The sequence below is a fragment of the Borostomias antarcticus genome (genome assembly GCF_949987555.1).
Source record: "Borostomias antarcticus genome assembly, chromosome: 10".
NCBI classification, from domain to species: Eukaryota; Metazoa; Chordata; class Actinopteri; order Stomiiformes; family Stomiidae; genus Borostomias; species Borostomias antarcticus.
Window position 1 is genome coordinate 9568984 of NC_140243.1, and position 16502 is coordinate 9585485.

General features: G+C 45.0%; 1 protein-coding gene across 2 annotated transcripts; it reads right to left on the bottom strand.

The window, feature by feature from the left end:
* Nucleotides 1–62: 62 nt before the first annotated feature.
* fbxl5 (F-box and leucine-rich repeat protein 5) lies at nucleotides 63–16045 on the bottom strand. Of its 2 annotated transcripts, XM_084444905.1 has the most exons (11): nucleotides 15910–16045; nucleotides 15189–15404; nucleotides 11404–11499; nucleotides 10687–10882; nucleotides 10137–10319; nucleotides 9820–9945; nucleotides 3948–4096; nucleotides 3671–3753; nucleotides 2749–3480; nucleotides 2436–2584; nucleotides 63–1094 (listed from the first exon to the last, which is right to left on the bottom strand). In XM_084444905.1, the coding sequence occupies exons 1-11, from the start codon at nucleotides 15991–15993 to the stop codon at nucleotides 1018–1020; spliced, it is 2091 nt and encodes a 696-aa protein (XP_084301031.1). In that variant the 5' UTR covers nucleotides 15994–16045; the 3' UTR covers nucleotides 63–1017. The 2 variants fall into 2 exon arrangements, with proteins under 2 accessions (XP_084301031.1, XP_084301030.1); XM_084444904.1 differs by having other exon boundaries at nucleotides 63–2584.
* Between the last annotated feature and the right edge of the window lie 457 nt (nucleotides 16046–16502).

The window sequence follows — 16502 nt, forward strand, 5'->3', positions numbered from 1 at the left end:
TTCAGAAAGGCCAGCAGCCACCCACGTTTCAGATCCATGATCATTTTATTGTTCTCCTTCTGAATTTTACATAACCAGTAGAGCTCCTCATGCAGGTAGTTGAACAAGCAGACGTGTCTCCTGGAGACTGGTGTACAGTGCTTTACATGTTGAGGAGCGCCCACCGTGCCTCTCTCACAACAGGGGAACGGCCCCCAGATCTCCTCGCTGTAGTCTGTCTCTCTCAGAACATCTGCATTAAATCAACCCTCTGTCCCAAGAGAAAAATGCAAATATTTTGATTCTGCATCCTGCTGATGAATGGAGTGACGAGAAGAAACCACTTTCACAAAAATGTCAGAATAATCTTGTTTCTTGAACAATAAAAGATTACGAGCATTATGGGTGACACAGGGGTGACGTCAAAGAGATAGGGATGAAACCCAGCAGCTCTTCTTATTGTGATTGATCACTGGGATTGCAGATCTATTGCGTTATGATTGACAAAAATTAAACGGTGAGAGTAAGCCCCTGAAAAGTCTAATTTGATGCCTGTTATTAATAATCAATCAATCACGTAAACCTAGAGTAATTATAAATGAGTGGTCTAAAGCACACAAGTGTGAGTGGACTACAGGACACTTGGTGACTGAAACATGGTTCAATTCACTACAGAAAACAGCCAGGTGCTCACTTTCGCTTTTCAGAGACTCGAAAAAACAAAACGCAGAAGCAAACACTTTTTCAAAATCAACAAAGAGGAAACAGAATTTACATTTGCAGATACTTCATCGAACACCCATTTATATATTTTCATTTTTTAAGGAGTATTTCCAAGAAATACAGATGGAAATGTCATGAGCAATTTTTTTTTTCAAGGAGTTTCATCAAGAAACATTATGAGTGCCACAAAGTACGAATGATATTTCCAGATTAAAGTGCAATGAGGAAACGTGGTATGGGAGGGTGGGGGACCAGAGACCAGACCCCCCCCCCAGGAAGAGAGGAGGGGGAGCTGGCTGTCTGATTGAGACCAGATCACTCTCCAGAGCGACAGCACGCCCTGAAGCCACACTGCAGGTTCTGGCAGCCGCTGGCTGTGGCAGCATGGGGACCTGCAGAGAGACAGCGCAGTGAGAAAACACGCACACACACGCACATGCACACGCACTCACACTCACACTCACATCCTAAGCAACACACGCACGCACACTCACTCACTCACTCACTCACTCACTCACTCACTCACTCACTCACTCACTCACTCACTCACTCACTCACTCACTCTCACATACTAAGCAACGCTCACTCACTCACTCACTCACTCACTCACTCACTCACTCACTCACTCACTCACTCACTCACACTAAGCATAGGCTACCATACCAGACTAAAGGGACCGCTATGGGCTTAGCACAGCCCGCATGGCCATCAGAGGGTGTTTTCCAAATATGTCAGCTATACGTGCTAGGCTTAGCAGTTACCATGCTGGTCTGCTCAGGACAACAGTTAAGACATTACAGAGATGGTTGTTGCAAGAGTTCAGAGTGAGGTTGTACGATACAAATCTCAGAAAGCAGCTCTCCTTCTACAGTAATCCCCACTTACCTCCACCTCACCATAGAAGCAACGCATACACTGGGACACATGCTGTGTGGTGGTGTTAGGTTTGTCATCACATCAAGTTCTGCTTCCACGTTTAGCTACCATTCAGTAGGACAGACTCTCACGTTGATGAGAATAAAACCCACATACAGGAATTCACCACCAGTAATAACCACCACCAACATTCACCCATCCTACTCCACAAACGCAAGTAGTGACCAGCAGTGAGGGGCTAGACTCTGTATAACATACATTCCCAAATCCCCCCACTACGTTAGCAAAAAATTACGTTTTCACTTCCTGTGGCCAAATGATCATGCTATTGCTATTTGTTAGGTGTTTCATAGACTGAACTTTGTTAGGCTACATCTGTGGTGAGCCTACTGTTCATCATTACAGTGTAATTTACCACATTATGATCCTCTGAAAATAAAGCCTACGAGTGTTGTTTGTGTTTATGGTTGTTTTTAATGTAATGTTATTTTGTAGGCTACAACGTCATGCTCAATAAGTGAGATAAATAAGAAATAATTAAATCCACCAAGATCCCACAAACGATGCGCCCCGAACTGTTATTTTACAGATGACTTCACACTTGCAAAGCGCTGGTGAAGTTGTAACTTATGCCTACGGTGGAACTATTCCAGCTGGTGCAACCCTTAAAATGTAAGTAGCGCGTAAACTCCCACCTAAAATAGAAATGACGCTCAAACTAGGCTACGTTTCAACTTACGCAACAATCGGTGCAACCCAGTGCTGGTTTGCCTAATGGCTAATTGCCAAAGATGGTGTCTGTGGCTGTGTGTGTGCATGTGTGTGTGTGTGTGTGTGTGTGTGTGTGTGCGTTATACCATTGATGTTGTCACAGTAGTAGAAGTGCTCATCATTGATGGCGGGACACGCTGACACCAGGTCATGGAGCCCCGCCTCTGTGACGAGGAGGCATCCTGACAGGTTGAGATGCTCCAGCAGAGGGAGCCCTCCTCGCTGGGACAAAGCCCTGACACAGACAGGCACAGTAAATATACAGTATAAACATGTAATAGGAACACATACACAAACCAATAATCTTCATCTCAATATCAAAAGTGAATGTTGTTATTATGCCTTTACGTGAAAATGTCAAATCCAGTTAACTAACTGGAAGTGACCCAGTATGTTTACCTCAAGCCCAGGTCGGTGACCTGATAGCATCCAGAGAGACTGAGGAACCTCAGGGAGCGCTTGGCTCCTGATTGGTTAGTCCTGTAGTCACGCTCTGGGTACTGCTGGCCCTCATATGAGCATGTAGTCCGAAACTCTGTGCAACTGCTGCCCCCGGTGGCGTCTGACTCACACTGCGGCCCATTAGTAGTCCTGAGGGCTGTCTCACCGTAGCAGCAGGCAGAATGACCGCAGCTGGACAACTGCCCGTACTGCTGCTGCCAGAAGGGGGTGCCAAAGCCGGTCCTGAGGCCCCGCCTCTTGCTCCTCCTGCAGCAGCAGGAACCTCCTCCTCCCGTCTGCATCTTCACAAAGCCCTTCCCATCGGGCACGGGCGTGCCCCGCTGCTGGTCCCACTCCACGGTGTCCTCGATGTCAGCCAGCTCCGAGGGGTCCAGGACCCACACCTGGGTGGGGGCGTAGGGGGCGCCCCTCCGGCCGGGCCTCTGCTTGAAGATGAGGGCCAGCCGGCCCTGACTGGTCAGACTGAGGTCCCGTCCGTCCAGCAGGCTGATGGGGCCTGGGGGGCTCTTGAGGAGCTTGGCTGGCCGATCGCAGCACTTCTCCGAGGACGCGGGCAAGGTTGGGTCTCCCAGTCCCAGAGACAACTTCTTCAGGGTATGGTCAGTGATCTTCTCACAGCCCGATAGGTCCAGGTGCTCCAGAGAGAGACACGCCCCCAGAGATGACCAGCTGAAAGAAGGAAACAGCAAATAACTTCATTAGGAAAGAAGGAAACTAAACATCATGACTTCTACAGATCATATAATGAGCACTAAGGACAGTAAAAAAAAAAAATGTTGGTCTGCAGATCTGCTACATATACATCTGACTGCAAGCCATTGCTAGTGAATAATGGTGAATGGGGGCAGTGACAGGCTACCTCTCAAAGGCGGAGTCTGTGATGTCAGTCTGGGTCAGATCCAGGTGGGTGAGGTTGGGACAGAGACTGAGGATCTGACGCACCTGAAACAGGATCACACACACAGTTAATTGTTTGTTCATTTCAGATCACTTTTAGGTCAACACGTCGCTAATCTTCTGAGACTCAACAATTGACGTGAAGGAACTCAAGAGGTATAAGGTAGCTAGACTCTGGACGTTCTAGTTTTGGTTCAGCATTATTGAGCCAGAAAAGGACAGCTGTGTGTGATCCGCACCATCTTGCTGGAGACCGTGGAGCTGTAGGCCAGGACGATGGACTTGACAGAGGGGCCCACAGCGGGCAGAAGGTTCTGGATCATCCCATTCAGGAGCTTCTTCTCCCTCTGAGCGGCTCGTATCGCCAGAGAGTCATCAAAAGACTCATCTGGACAGGACAGAGAGCAAAGAAATTAGAGGATTCAGTAAGCAACCTTTTAATTTTTGTTAATTGTTAATGGTCCATCCATGTACGGGTATCTGCAGGTCTCAGCAAGTTCAATGTAAGACGTTTCAAGATATTTTAATGCCACTTGGAATGCAATTTAACCAAATTTACAACAACAAAAAAGGCCAGTGAGACCTAATGCTTTTCCTGCCATTTCCTGATATTTCTGTAGCCTATGAATTAGGCATGTGCACGTTTAACCGAGTACCCGAGTAGGCTATCTGCTAGTCGGAAAATAAACATTACTCTGTTAATCTAAAGGCTGTACAATATGGCATGTTTGGCTGTGAAAGCGCGCATTTCTGAGCGCCTGTGCCCTTTTTCAATTGTTACCAAAGAGTATAGAGCGTTGGCGGCTGCCTGGTGAAAAGCGCTGTATACAGAGATTTTTTTGAGCGCTCCGGCTTTTTGAAAACATTGCCATCTCAACTTTTGTGTGTGGCTGTGAGCCAGCGCACCAATGATAGCAAATGTCCGGTTGTCACTCCCTCCCTCCCTGGCTTCCTCCCTGGCTTCCTCCGTCATGTTGTTGACCTGCAGTTCCATGTTGCTACCACAAGAGGCAGTGGTCCCAGAACCTGCAGTTCTATGTTGCTACCACGAGGCAGATAGACTGCATTTACCATTTTCAGCCACGGGAGGGCAGCAACAGGCTTAGAAAGACTAGCTGAATCCCAAATCGCGCACTTGGGCGAAAGTGCAGAGCACTCGCGGCCTTGTGGCTTTACATGCGCGTTCCCGCTAAGTCCACAAGGGCTCAGGGTAGTCCCAAAACTGAAGTGCGCCACTGCCGCCATTTTGCGCACTTTAACCGCACTTACCGAAAGTCCGCAGTTTCGCGGACTTAGGAGCAGAAAATACCCACAGTCCACCGCGTCTCATGTGACACAGTGCTTGAGTGCATCCGAGTCATGATCTGAGTGCATCACACACAAATTATGACATTTGCCGATAACACAACATTGATCTTGAAATCCACATGCTGCAAACATATCCCACCCAACATTTTTATTATTATTAAATTAAAACAGACGTCAGTCGGTCAATTTGCAGAGCTGAGCGGAGGGCTGAGGAGCGCGTCAGAGCAGCCTCTGCCTCGGAGGGACGCAGCAGCCAATGAAAACAAAGTGGGAGGGACATTGAGCTAAACTGGCTGCGAGATTACTTTTCACAATCCAGTTTAGCAAGAACACCATAGAGTTTAGGGTTAGGGTTAGGTTTAGGTTTAAGGTTAGGGTTAGGGGTTAGGGTCTTCCTTAACCCTAAACTCAATGGTGTTATCGCTAAACTGGGTTGCGAAACGCGTAGACGCAAACTGGCTTGGGAATCGTTGGCGCACAGCTGGAAGTGCTGTCCCATTTAATTCACGGCCCTGCACCCTCTGGCCCGTCATTTAAGTGCTCAGGCCTCAGGCCGCAAGGGGCCGCAAGGGTGGTGTGCGCACTCAGATTGGGATTCAGCTACTGTGTTCCTTGTTCAGTTTCAGCAATAGAGGCAGATAGACTGCATTTACCATTTTCGGCCACGGGAGGGCAGCAACAGGCTTAGATAGACTGTGTTCCTTGTTCAGTTTCAGCAATTCAATGAGTATTTGAGTTAGTCTATTTAGTTATTTGTGTAAGTATTTCTGTTAGTTATACATTCTTTTTCTTTATTATTTCAGAGACCACACACTCAATCTCTGTTTATGTAAGTGAAGGGAATTGAAAGGTCAAATAATGCTTATTAAGGGTTTAAAAAGTAGTAATACTGTCACAATACTGAGGAATGTGTGGTCAGTTCTATGTTGCTACCACAAGAGGCAGTGGTCCCAGAACATCAAAACAAAAACACTAAAGTAGGAACCCACTCATCCGAACTTCAGAGATCCGAACCTCCCGGTCTACCGGACAGGCTTAAAAAACATTATTTTCTTTTTTTTTTGGAGCCTGCTATTTGGTTACTGGTGGGATTTCCATTACAGTACTGTACTTGCATTTAAATCTGTCATAATAAACATGTACTGGATCCTACTGTGAATAAAAACAGAATTGTATGTAGACCTACATGTTGCCTGTAGGCTGTAGCCTACTGTCACGTTTCATTTCTTTGTTACTCTAAAGCGGGAAAATGTCGAGCGCAAAACGCGAACGAGTCGTCCTCACAATTGAGAAGAAACTTGAAATACTGTATAGGCTAGGCTATATGAGTTTAGTTGGCTATTTGATTGCAATTTTGATGCATTTTCATAAGTAATTAAGGGTATTTATCGGTCTATTATGAGTCTATATGAAACAAGTATACCGCTTATTGAATTTGGTGCATTTTAAGATTTAAGAATTTTTAAGTTTCATTCATCCGGACATTTCAGAGATACGAACGACCTTTGGTCTCGTTGAGTTCGGATAAGTGGGGTCCTACTGTATGACACCGCACATTTTCCAGATCCTCGGTGGTCTAGTTATGACTACTGCTCAGCAGGCTACACTGTCCCCGACTGGCTCTGATCCGAGGGGACCACGCCACCACGCCATGCACCCCACAACTCAGCCCCTGAGAGGGCTAGAGACACACGGTCTTCACCGGTGGGGGCAAGGAGATTGCCAAGAGGTCACTGTACTGTGCTCAATCAGCTCTGACCCAAGCGGGCGGAGTCTCAGCACCACGCCACTATCCATTCCATGAACTCCACAACTCAGCCCCTGAGCGGGCTAGAGACACACGGTTTTCACCAGTGGGTGTATAGAGATTGCCCGGAAGTAACTGCACTACACCCAAACCGCTCTGACCCGAGGGGGCGGAGTCTTGCCACCACACCATGCACCCCACAACTCAGCCCGTGAGAGGGCTAAAGACACAGGGTCTTCACTGGTGGGGGCAGGTGGGTGGCCCAGAGAGAGGTACACTGTCCACGACCAGCTCTGACCTGAGGGGGCGGAGTCTCACCATCACGACACTGTCCACGCCACGGATCCCACAACTGGGAGGGCTAGAGAAACACGGTCTTCACCGGTGGGGGCAGGTGGGTAGCCGGGAGAGGGCTCCACGCCCCCAACCCAATATGATGCGTAGGGATGGGAGAAAAAATCGATTCTGTTAGAAATCGCGATTTTTGTGTGTGACGATTTTTAAATCGCCATGCTGCCCCAAAATCGATTTTATTGTTATAAAAAAACAACAACCAAAAAACTACTTCCTGCTAGAACGGAACGCTTCGCGTAGTAGCTAGGTTACGGTTATTATTAAGTCAGAAGTAGTGTTGCACTGTATACAGATACTAGAAACGTACTGCGATACCCTGCCGTCAAAAACGGTATAATACCTCATTTTATTAGTACCGGTACTTTAAGAGTGAGACGTATTTCTGAGTTGGGTCGAGGCAGTGTGTCGGGGCAGTGTGCGTCTCTCTCCCTCTCTGCTACTCTGTCCCTCTGGGGCAGTGTGCGTGTGAGTAGTGATCTGCTTCTCTCTATCCCTCTGCTACTCCCTTTCCTCTCTGCTACTCTCTAAGCTGAGTGCACGTGCCAACCGTCTGTCCAGCTCACCAAACTACTTTCAGACCATTCGCTTATTTAATGTTTGGGGCAAACACAAATCTAACGGAAAAAAAGTTAGTAAAATAGTTTGCAAAGACCGTTCGCAAAGGAAAGTGAAAGGGCTGCTCAGTTGGTTACTCTAGACGGTGTCGGAGGATTTCCAAAAGCAAAAGCGCCTATTCGGTAATATTTCGGATTTAAACCCAATGCTAATAGCTAGGGAACCTCATAACATCAATGAGTCAATCTGTAAACTCTGGTGCTTGTCATGCCGTAACGTGAACACCGTTGCCCTGTGCTGCGAGGCTGCGAGCCACTCTGCTGCGCGTGGACGGTGAAGGAGAGGATCAGTAGCCTGGCTCCCGCCCCTGAATCTGAATAGCAATTCAATCTGAGTGTCAGACTAGTGGAGCAGAGCAGACACTTTCAGTTTATAATTGTAGCATCCCAAGCTTATTATTTTACAAAGTAGAGATTTTTTTCATTTAATGAATAACAATAAAGAAGGGTCCGCACTCAAAACTATGTTTATGCTCTTTAATTCATAATGGTGGACAGACCTGACAGACGCGTTTCGGATCTGCCTTCTTCAGTGTTTAGCCTACTGAACAGGTGCTTGTTCCGGCTTTTATAGTCGTGTCGCACCTGTGGACCATTTCAATCAACCCAATTTCAATCAACCCAACCCATGGATCATTTCAGTCAACCCATTCTCACGTGGGAATTACATATGCAGCACGTTTATATGTAAATAAAGGTTGGTGTTGGAAAACATTATTGAGGGATTTATCCGATGATAGAATATGCCAGTGCTTTAATACTGTTGATTTGATATCCTGACTACTCGGATTAAACGTCAAAATATAGTTAGTGCAGAATGGTTTGGTTCTCTTTTCCTTTCCTTTGAATAGATCTTCTCGTTTAGTTGCTCTACGTCGAATTGAGGCGTCCGAGAGCCACTGTTCTGGATATTTCCTGTCACGAAATCAGTGGCTCTCGGACGCCTCAGTTCGAGTTACAGCAACTCAACGAGAAGATCTATTCAAAGGAAAGAAAAAGAGAACGAAACCATTCTGCAGCCATGCACATAAGCCAGGCTGGACCTGGCCTGGTTCAGAAAGGCGCTGCCAACGTCACTGCGGCTCTTTCGGGCAACCAATGATCAGATGTTAGATAGGGCATGACTCGTCAGCTGTCTGGGAGTCCCCCTGCCTGGCTATTAAACTGAATATCTGAAAGTGCACCAATCGGAAAAATTATAAATGCAGCCAAGCTGTCAGGGGCAGTGATGACTGATTACTAGTTGACTACTGTCTAGACAGCTAACTGGTTACATTTTAAAAGCTATATTTATTTACATGGACACAGTGCTTTGGTGCAAAATTACGTGGTCACGAAAACTAGCAATAATTAGCCCATAGGCTTGCTAATGCTAGCTGTCCATGGTTTGGTTTTCCGTACTGTTAAGGATTTTCGGATCAAACTACACCGTGGTTTTGCATAGTGTTAAAGCATTTTATGTATCGAGCCTCGGACTTTCAAACCTGTTACAGCGTAGGTAGCCTATGAGAGAACTAGTGAGTATAGCCTATATGCCACTTCATTTGTTTTGATACTTACATTTTCGAGCTTTCAGAGTAGCCTAACCCTAACCCTTAATAGGCTATGAGCTGGGCAGTGCATCCACATTAAAAGGCTGCGTTTTTCGATTCCGATAGCTTCATGAAAACTTGGTTGTGGGTTATTCAATCTGATGGTAAGTAATGCATCCAACCACACATCAGCTTTTAAAGATGTTTATTTGCAAGGACATGGAAGAGACATGAAAGCCTCGCCACGGTAATAAAGTTTTCCCCTCCGAGGGGGCCGGGGTTAAATGCGCTCTGTCTGGACGGTATATCGGTTACTTGAGTAGGATTAGGTTAGGTTACTCGGTTTTAAAATTTGTCGAAATTCCCATCCCTACTATGAATATTAGTTCATTGAGAGCAGGGGTTGTGAGTGCTACAGTATGTTTACCATTCGGTGTTGCCCTTTGAATTGCCTTGTTGCTGAAATGTGCTATACAAATATATTTGTCTTGCCTTCCTTGCCTTGCCATTCTGAAATATGACCGCCTCACATGATCCTTGTTGTGCAAGAGCTCACCAGACTCATCCACATCTGCGTCCTCATCCCGTTCCTGATAAGCGCGGCCCTCATCCTGCAGACTCTTCACCCAGTCCTCATCCGGCTCCAGGTCCAGACCGCTGGGTGGCCCCTGGTAGTAGTCCCCTGGGAGAACCCAGACCCAGACACACAGGGAACCATCAGACACACTCACACTCACCAGCTCAATAAGCACCGAGCAAGAGCTCTTCTGCGTTCAGATCCTGCTGTGGGCAACCGGTTCAGAAGCAGCAGCTTCGACTAGAGGAGCCAACAGGAAGTGAGGGGCTGTGAGAGCCTCTAGCTGAGGAGCTTACCTCTGACCCAGCGCACGGGGTACAGGTGCCTCCACAGGGAGCCCGTCTTGGCCAGCTCTGCCCAGGCTGTGCACACCTGGCCACACACGCACAGGTCTTCAGGGCTCAGGCAGCCGAACACTCTCAGCATGACCTCGGTGGGGAGCTCCCAGATGTGGGTCGAGGAGGGCCCTTTCTCCAGCTCTGAGGGACGGCAGCAGACACAGTTGCGCACACGAAGAGAGCATCTGAGGACTGGGAGGATGTCAGGCTAGTAAAGGAATTCACTTCTCCGCTGCTCAAAGTTCATTAGAAACTCGAGTAGAAGTGAGATTAACCGGTCTGACTGAATCAGTAAGTTACTACCGCCCAGGCTTGAGTAATATTTAGATCAGAGTGTATTTGGCAAACATATTTCCTGGAGTGCTCGTCACATCCACTGCGTCACTGTAACATCAACGCTAGATACTAGAAATTTGCGCTTGGCGAGAGTGAGTGAAGGAACAGAATCTCACCGGGATGCAAATACAACGTGTCTAGACGTCTAGAAAGGATGCTGTGTTAGACTAACCCTGGCCGGTCTTCTCGTGGTCAGCGTATTTGAACGCCTTGTGCAGCTCCTCTGCCTGGCTCCACAGGCTGAGGCCCTTCAGCACCTCGGCAGCCTGGTCCTGCGGCTGCTGGCTAGAGTGCTGGGCAATCACCTGCTTCTTTATGTCCTTCAGCTCCTCGTAGGAGAAGTATTGCATCAGCATGGGCTGAAACACCTGGAACACATCTCGTTTGTTTACACACACAGTAGGACACAAGCACACACCGTACAGTAGGACACAAACACATACCATAGAGTAGGACACAAACACATACTATAGAGTAGGACACAAACACATACCATACAGTAGGACACAAACACATACTGTACCATACAGTAGGACACAAACACATACCATAGAGTAGGACACAAACACATACCATACAGTAGGACACAAACACACACCATAGAGTACTGTAGGACACAAACACACACCATAGAGTACTGTAGGACACAAACACACACCATAGAGTACTGTAGGACACAAACACATACCATAGAGTACAGTAGGACACAAACACACACCATAGAGTACTTCACAAGCACATGCATGAGATCATTCCTATTGTCTTACTACTTTCATGTTTTACAGTCTGGACACTAGGCTTTGTAGAGCAATACGCACGTTGGCATATGTAGCTTGATCACAATAAATAAGCAGTTGGAAGAGGATATGCAAAGGAATGTGTTTTCTACCTCCTCCTCCTCCTTCATGTGGGGCAGGAAGTCCTGTGTGAAGGCCTCCAGTCTCTCCTTGAGCTGCTGGGCATAGTTCAGCTGCTCATACTCACTCTAACAACACATCAGGGCAAATGCAACAAGTATTAGGCACACACAGAGATGTGTCATTCACACGCAACATTCTTTACAACACGAGTAAATGACTATGAGACTGACTATTCTAGGGATGCACGATATATAGGCAATCATATCTGTATCGGCCGATGTTAGTCATTGTTTGATATATCGTATCGGAAAAAATAGGAGAAACAGGACGGATGTCAACAACCGATAATTATTTCTGTCTAGCTGCTGTTGTTGTGTGTTGTTTTTGAGAGGAAACAATGCGGTAAATCTATGATTTATGGGCTTTACTAAATGTTTTGGAGATAGAGACAGTGTTAGAGAATGTGCTTTTCAGTATTTGATTATCATAGAAATTAGATATTAGAAATTAGATAGTAATTGACCACGAGAGGCAGTAGGTTACACTGGATTTTACAACAGCTACGGGGCGTTGTTAGGCCCGACGCGATAGCGGAAGTGTTGGAGTCGGACTGATGAGTGCGTTTTTGTAATAGGATACGAAAAAGGCGAGGTTGCTGCGTGTGGCTGCTACGCAAAGCATAGTAGCCTAGCCTACCGCTTGATCTTATCAATGGCCTTGTCAATGAGATTGACGGCGCATTAATACTAATTGTTATGTGGTCGCAGCCATGGGTTAGAGTATTTTACAACGGCTGCTAGCCAATCAGAATCAAGTATCCAAACTCTGCGTTGTAGAAACTTGTTTTTACAGATCATATCGACATCTGTAAATATTGGTAATTGGCCATGACAGCAATGTTAATATCTGTTATCGGTATTGGCAAAAATGTTCATATCGGTGCATCCCTAGACTGTTCTCCTCTCCCCCTCATTTGAAAGGCAGGCAGTCCCCCTTACAACAACAGAGCAATAAAACATTTATACTTGATGAAAATGTGTTCTGATCATGTGTCTACTGAAGGGCCATAAAAGACAACTACTGTAGGTCATGCAAAAAAAACGCAATTCTGTGCAGGTTAAAACACCCATTCCCAATCTAAATACAATGCCGTTTATCTGAGCTAAAATTAGCCTTAACATTCTGTCTTCTGTTCCTTGTTGAGAACAAAGAGTTGGATTTCCTCATTTTCCTCTCTGCAGCAGCGGAATTTTCCACTACTTCTTAGCAAACAGACATTGGAACAGAACGAATGTTAGAATTTACATAATTGCAATTTTCTTTAAAGGCTGTTTCCGGTTTGCCTGTGGTTAGAAAGAACAACAGGCCCTGTCTCTCTTCACAAAACTGCTTAGGCAGAACCCAGGCCCTTATCAAAACAGAACTCAATAGACCAAAACTTTTCTAACTGCCCACCCAGAAATTTCATCCGGGGTCCAGCCCTGCAGTCCAATAACACGCTTTGGTAACATTGAATAGGGTCATTCCATGTCATTGCACACAAAACATATGCATTCCTGTAACATTATTTTGTAGAAATATAATTTGATCTGTGTGATTCAAGTAATTGATTTCACCCAAATCTGCCATTTTACTGATTTACATTTACTGATAATTACTGAAACAATCCCAACCCAGTGAGGCAGTAATATGGAGAAGTAACAAGTAATATGGAGCTGTGCTTTGGAGTATTGTTTCTTCATACTAACTCATGTATTCCCAGTGAATATGGTGATTGTTAGTTTGCCCTATGCAGATAGAGGTTGTTTGTATTTTGTCCCATCATACAGTCTGATATCATATGGTCTGACCAGCAGATGGCGCTGTTCCTGCTATTAGAGATATAAAGTGTAAGTGTAAAGGGAAAATAGCGTCTTCAATGGGCCTCGTTCACCAAGTTCCGTTCATAAATTTCTTTCTTAAAACATTTTAGATTCCTTGACTCCTGTAGCCTGCCTACTTACAACTGCTCTTCACTGTTCGTAGATTCTGTGAAGTAGGTAAGACAGTATGAATGTCTGAAGATGCATGCTTTGTGACTACATCGCATGTGTTATGTCCCGTTCAGATTACACAATATTTTTGTCATCTCTAATTTTTTCACGATGGTCACCATGTCAGATTAGGCGATCACAGTTCCATAAATGATTGCCGTGTCGTGGCCGGGACACTTCCAACACTCAAGAATGACCGCGACCAATCATCATAATGCTGTCTTTCATGAACGTGCACATCATTGCGCGAGTTCAGGTAGTCTGATCAAGAAATTGTCAGTCATGGAATAAGCACTGTATTCAAGCTTTATTTATAGCCTACTCTAAAATATGGTTGCGGGGTGCTGTGCCGAATTCCAACTCCCCGGAAAAATCTGACTCCCCTTCACTATCTTTCAGTTTTGAGTATATTTTGACTCCCAAAACCATACGTACCACAACTAGGCTATATCTGCCTCATTAAAACTACAGTTGATACAGTTGAAGCATTACGTTTTCGTCTGGGATTCATCCCTTTTTATCTACCGACTCAGTACTATCCAGTGACCTAAAGATGCAGGCTAACCACAATAGATGTGAAGAGGAAATATAATACATGAATGTAGGCAAGTTACTTGTTAACTATTATGGAGGTTCCTATTCCAAGTGTTCTTGTAGTTTATTATCATGGATGTTATAGCAGTAGCTAGCCATAGGTTCGCGTTGCGTAAAACCTAAAATAGCCTCGCTTTTTGTGACAAGTTGCTCCTCTTGTGATGTTCTGGTCTTTGTCAAGTGGTAAAAACTGTAAACACTTGTTTTGTCGGAAGAAGAGCGCAGATCGAACTAAATGTGAAGGGAAGTGGGATTCTTCCAGGGAGTCGGAATTCAGCGCAAGCCGTTGTGCTCAGAGTCAAAGAAGAACAATAAAATAAAGAAAAAACAATTGCGGACCCATTCCTGGGTGTCACAAAGAGACAGAATGGGCTTTCTATCCTTCAAGGAGAACTTGAGGTAACGGCTGTGTTAACATGTAAAGAACACTGTTATCATATTGGTCAACATAAAGGTATGTCATAGGCATGGTCGCAGGAGATGACAGACTAGGCAGGAAAACACAAAAAATTCTGACATGCTAGACTTTTCGTTGGGGTGTCCTATTCCCAGACGGCAAATCGCTGATCTTTGATTATGTCACACTACAAGTTGTTTCACCGTTCCTGACGTTACTTTTTGGGCCTGAGACGGGACACAAGAAATCGGCCCAAAATCGGGCTGAATTTGTGTAGTCTGAATGTTGACGTTGTTGAAGGTTGACGTTTGCTAGCTAGTGTAACTTAGTTGAGTTAGAATTGGCGATCTGACAAAGTGCTGACAGTTGTGAGATTTTGTGGAATTGAGTTTGTTTTGTTAGCCAACTTATCATTGTAGCGGTAGTTGGCTAGCCACACGATACGGCTGTCACGAGCCATGAAGAGCAGCATTGTGTGACTAGTTGGCTAGCTACATTATATGATTGTCAGGAGCCATGAAGTGCAGCATGTATGTGTGTGTGTACTGTTGCAAGTTGGGCTAACGAGGCTGTCAGTAGACCAACATTAGTTGTGGCTATCACATACATTATATCTGGGAATAGCTATATTACACACATATATATATATATATCTGGGAATAGCTATAGGCCATTTTATTCCAGTTATCAACTGTGGTAACATGGAACATGGAACAACATGGAAGGACCCAATAATAACAAGTTGATTTAATTAGAGCTCATCAAATCAATGAAATATGAGGGAAATTACCTTAACACTTCGCAGCCCCTTCTCAAAGAGGGAAAGCATCTCCGAGAGCTTGTTGTCAGAGTGCACATCATACACAGTGCAGCTGCGCTGTTGCAGCAATCCGATAATGCACTCATTCTCAATCTGCTCATGCATCTTGAACTCCTTGAAGGTGGCGCAGAGAGACTGGAGGAAGGACCGGAAATCATTGTTGTTGGAGAAGTTGGTCTGCGACAGCTGAGGACCAGACCACAAACGTTATTCTGTGTAGCTGATATCGGTAGCTAGCATACATTACATATTGGAAAATAGTCTTGCAAATGTGACCAATGAGGATTTTAGATATTATTGATGACTAGACTCACAAACACGTCGTTCTTCCTCGGCATGTTCATGTTTTTGCATAACAGCTTACGTTATATCAGGAAACACACCCATTTCAGCCATCATTAGTAGCTATTAACTTAGCTAGCTTGCTAGCTGGCTACATAACATACGCCGTTGTGCACACGCAAAGACAGCCTTCGCTTTTGCATCATTTGGCAAAGAGTGGACTTTGATTAACGTTAGCAGGGCTAACTAAGTACGTAGCTATCGTTAGCCAATAACGTCAACTGGCTAGATTGCTAGCTAGCTAGCTAGCTAACTTAGCTTGCTAGACATAACGTTACCCAACGCAGCTGAACGATTGCAGTTTAGTTGCATTAAGCTTGGTTATATTACGAATAGCATTTATACACACCTTCTCGCGGTAAAGACCCACCAACTGTTTCATTCGCCAATGTGGGCCAGTGAAAACATCCACCTCATCTGGAAAGGGTGCCATCTTCACTCCATTAGAAGCTCAACAACAACCTGACCGAGTCGAGTGGCCAGACCACAGTGCGTCATTTGCGTGGAAAGCCAGACGGCGTTTTTTTTTTATTTATTTTTTTATGAAACTTATGAAATATACAAAGACAACAATATGTAGGCCTAGATAAGATAACAATTCATATCAACATCTTAATATCTGAGCAGTAGTAAAAAATAAAAAATATATAAGTTGTAATGTTTTTGATTACATTTTTCAGTGATATTATTATTGTACAAAAAAGCGAACAATAGCGAAATAAAAGATACACATTTGGATAATAATAAAAACAAAAAGGCATTCAAAACAATCGCATTTATTAGTCAATATTATTCATACCATTTTCTAATGCTATTCTTCTTGCAGCTTTTTCGACTTGAATCTACGTCGTTAAATAAGTGTTACGTGTTAATGACATCAGCTAACGTTATTCTCGCTACGCCGGTAACGGTAGCTCGTGGATCAAAAAGTTGGTGTATGGT

What these genes read in the sequence shown, in the direction of transcription:
- fbxl5 (XM_084444904.1), bottom strand. Translation starts at nt 15,993, where the DNA reads ATGGCACCCTTTCCAGATGAGGTGGATGTTTTCACTGGCCCACATTGG. An exon ending in AGGGGCTGCGAAGTGTTAAG is followed by an intron (nt 11,500 to 15,188) that starts GTAATTTCCCTC and finishes ATGTGTTGTTAG; the next exon opens with AGTGAGTATGAGCAGCTGAA. An exon ending in ACATGAAGGAGGAGGAGGAG is followed by an intron (nt 10,883 to 11,403) that starts GTAGAAAACACA and finishes GATGTGTTCCAG; the next exon opens with GTGTTTCAGCCCATGCTGAT.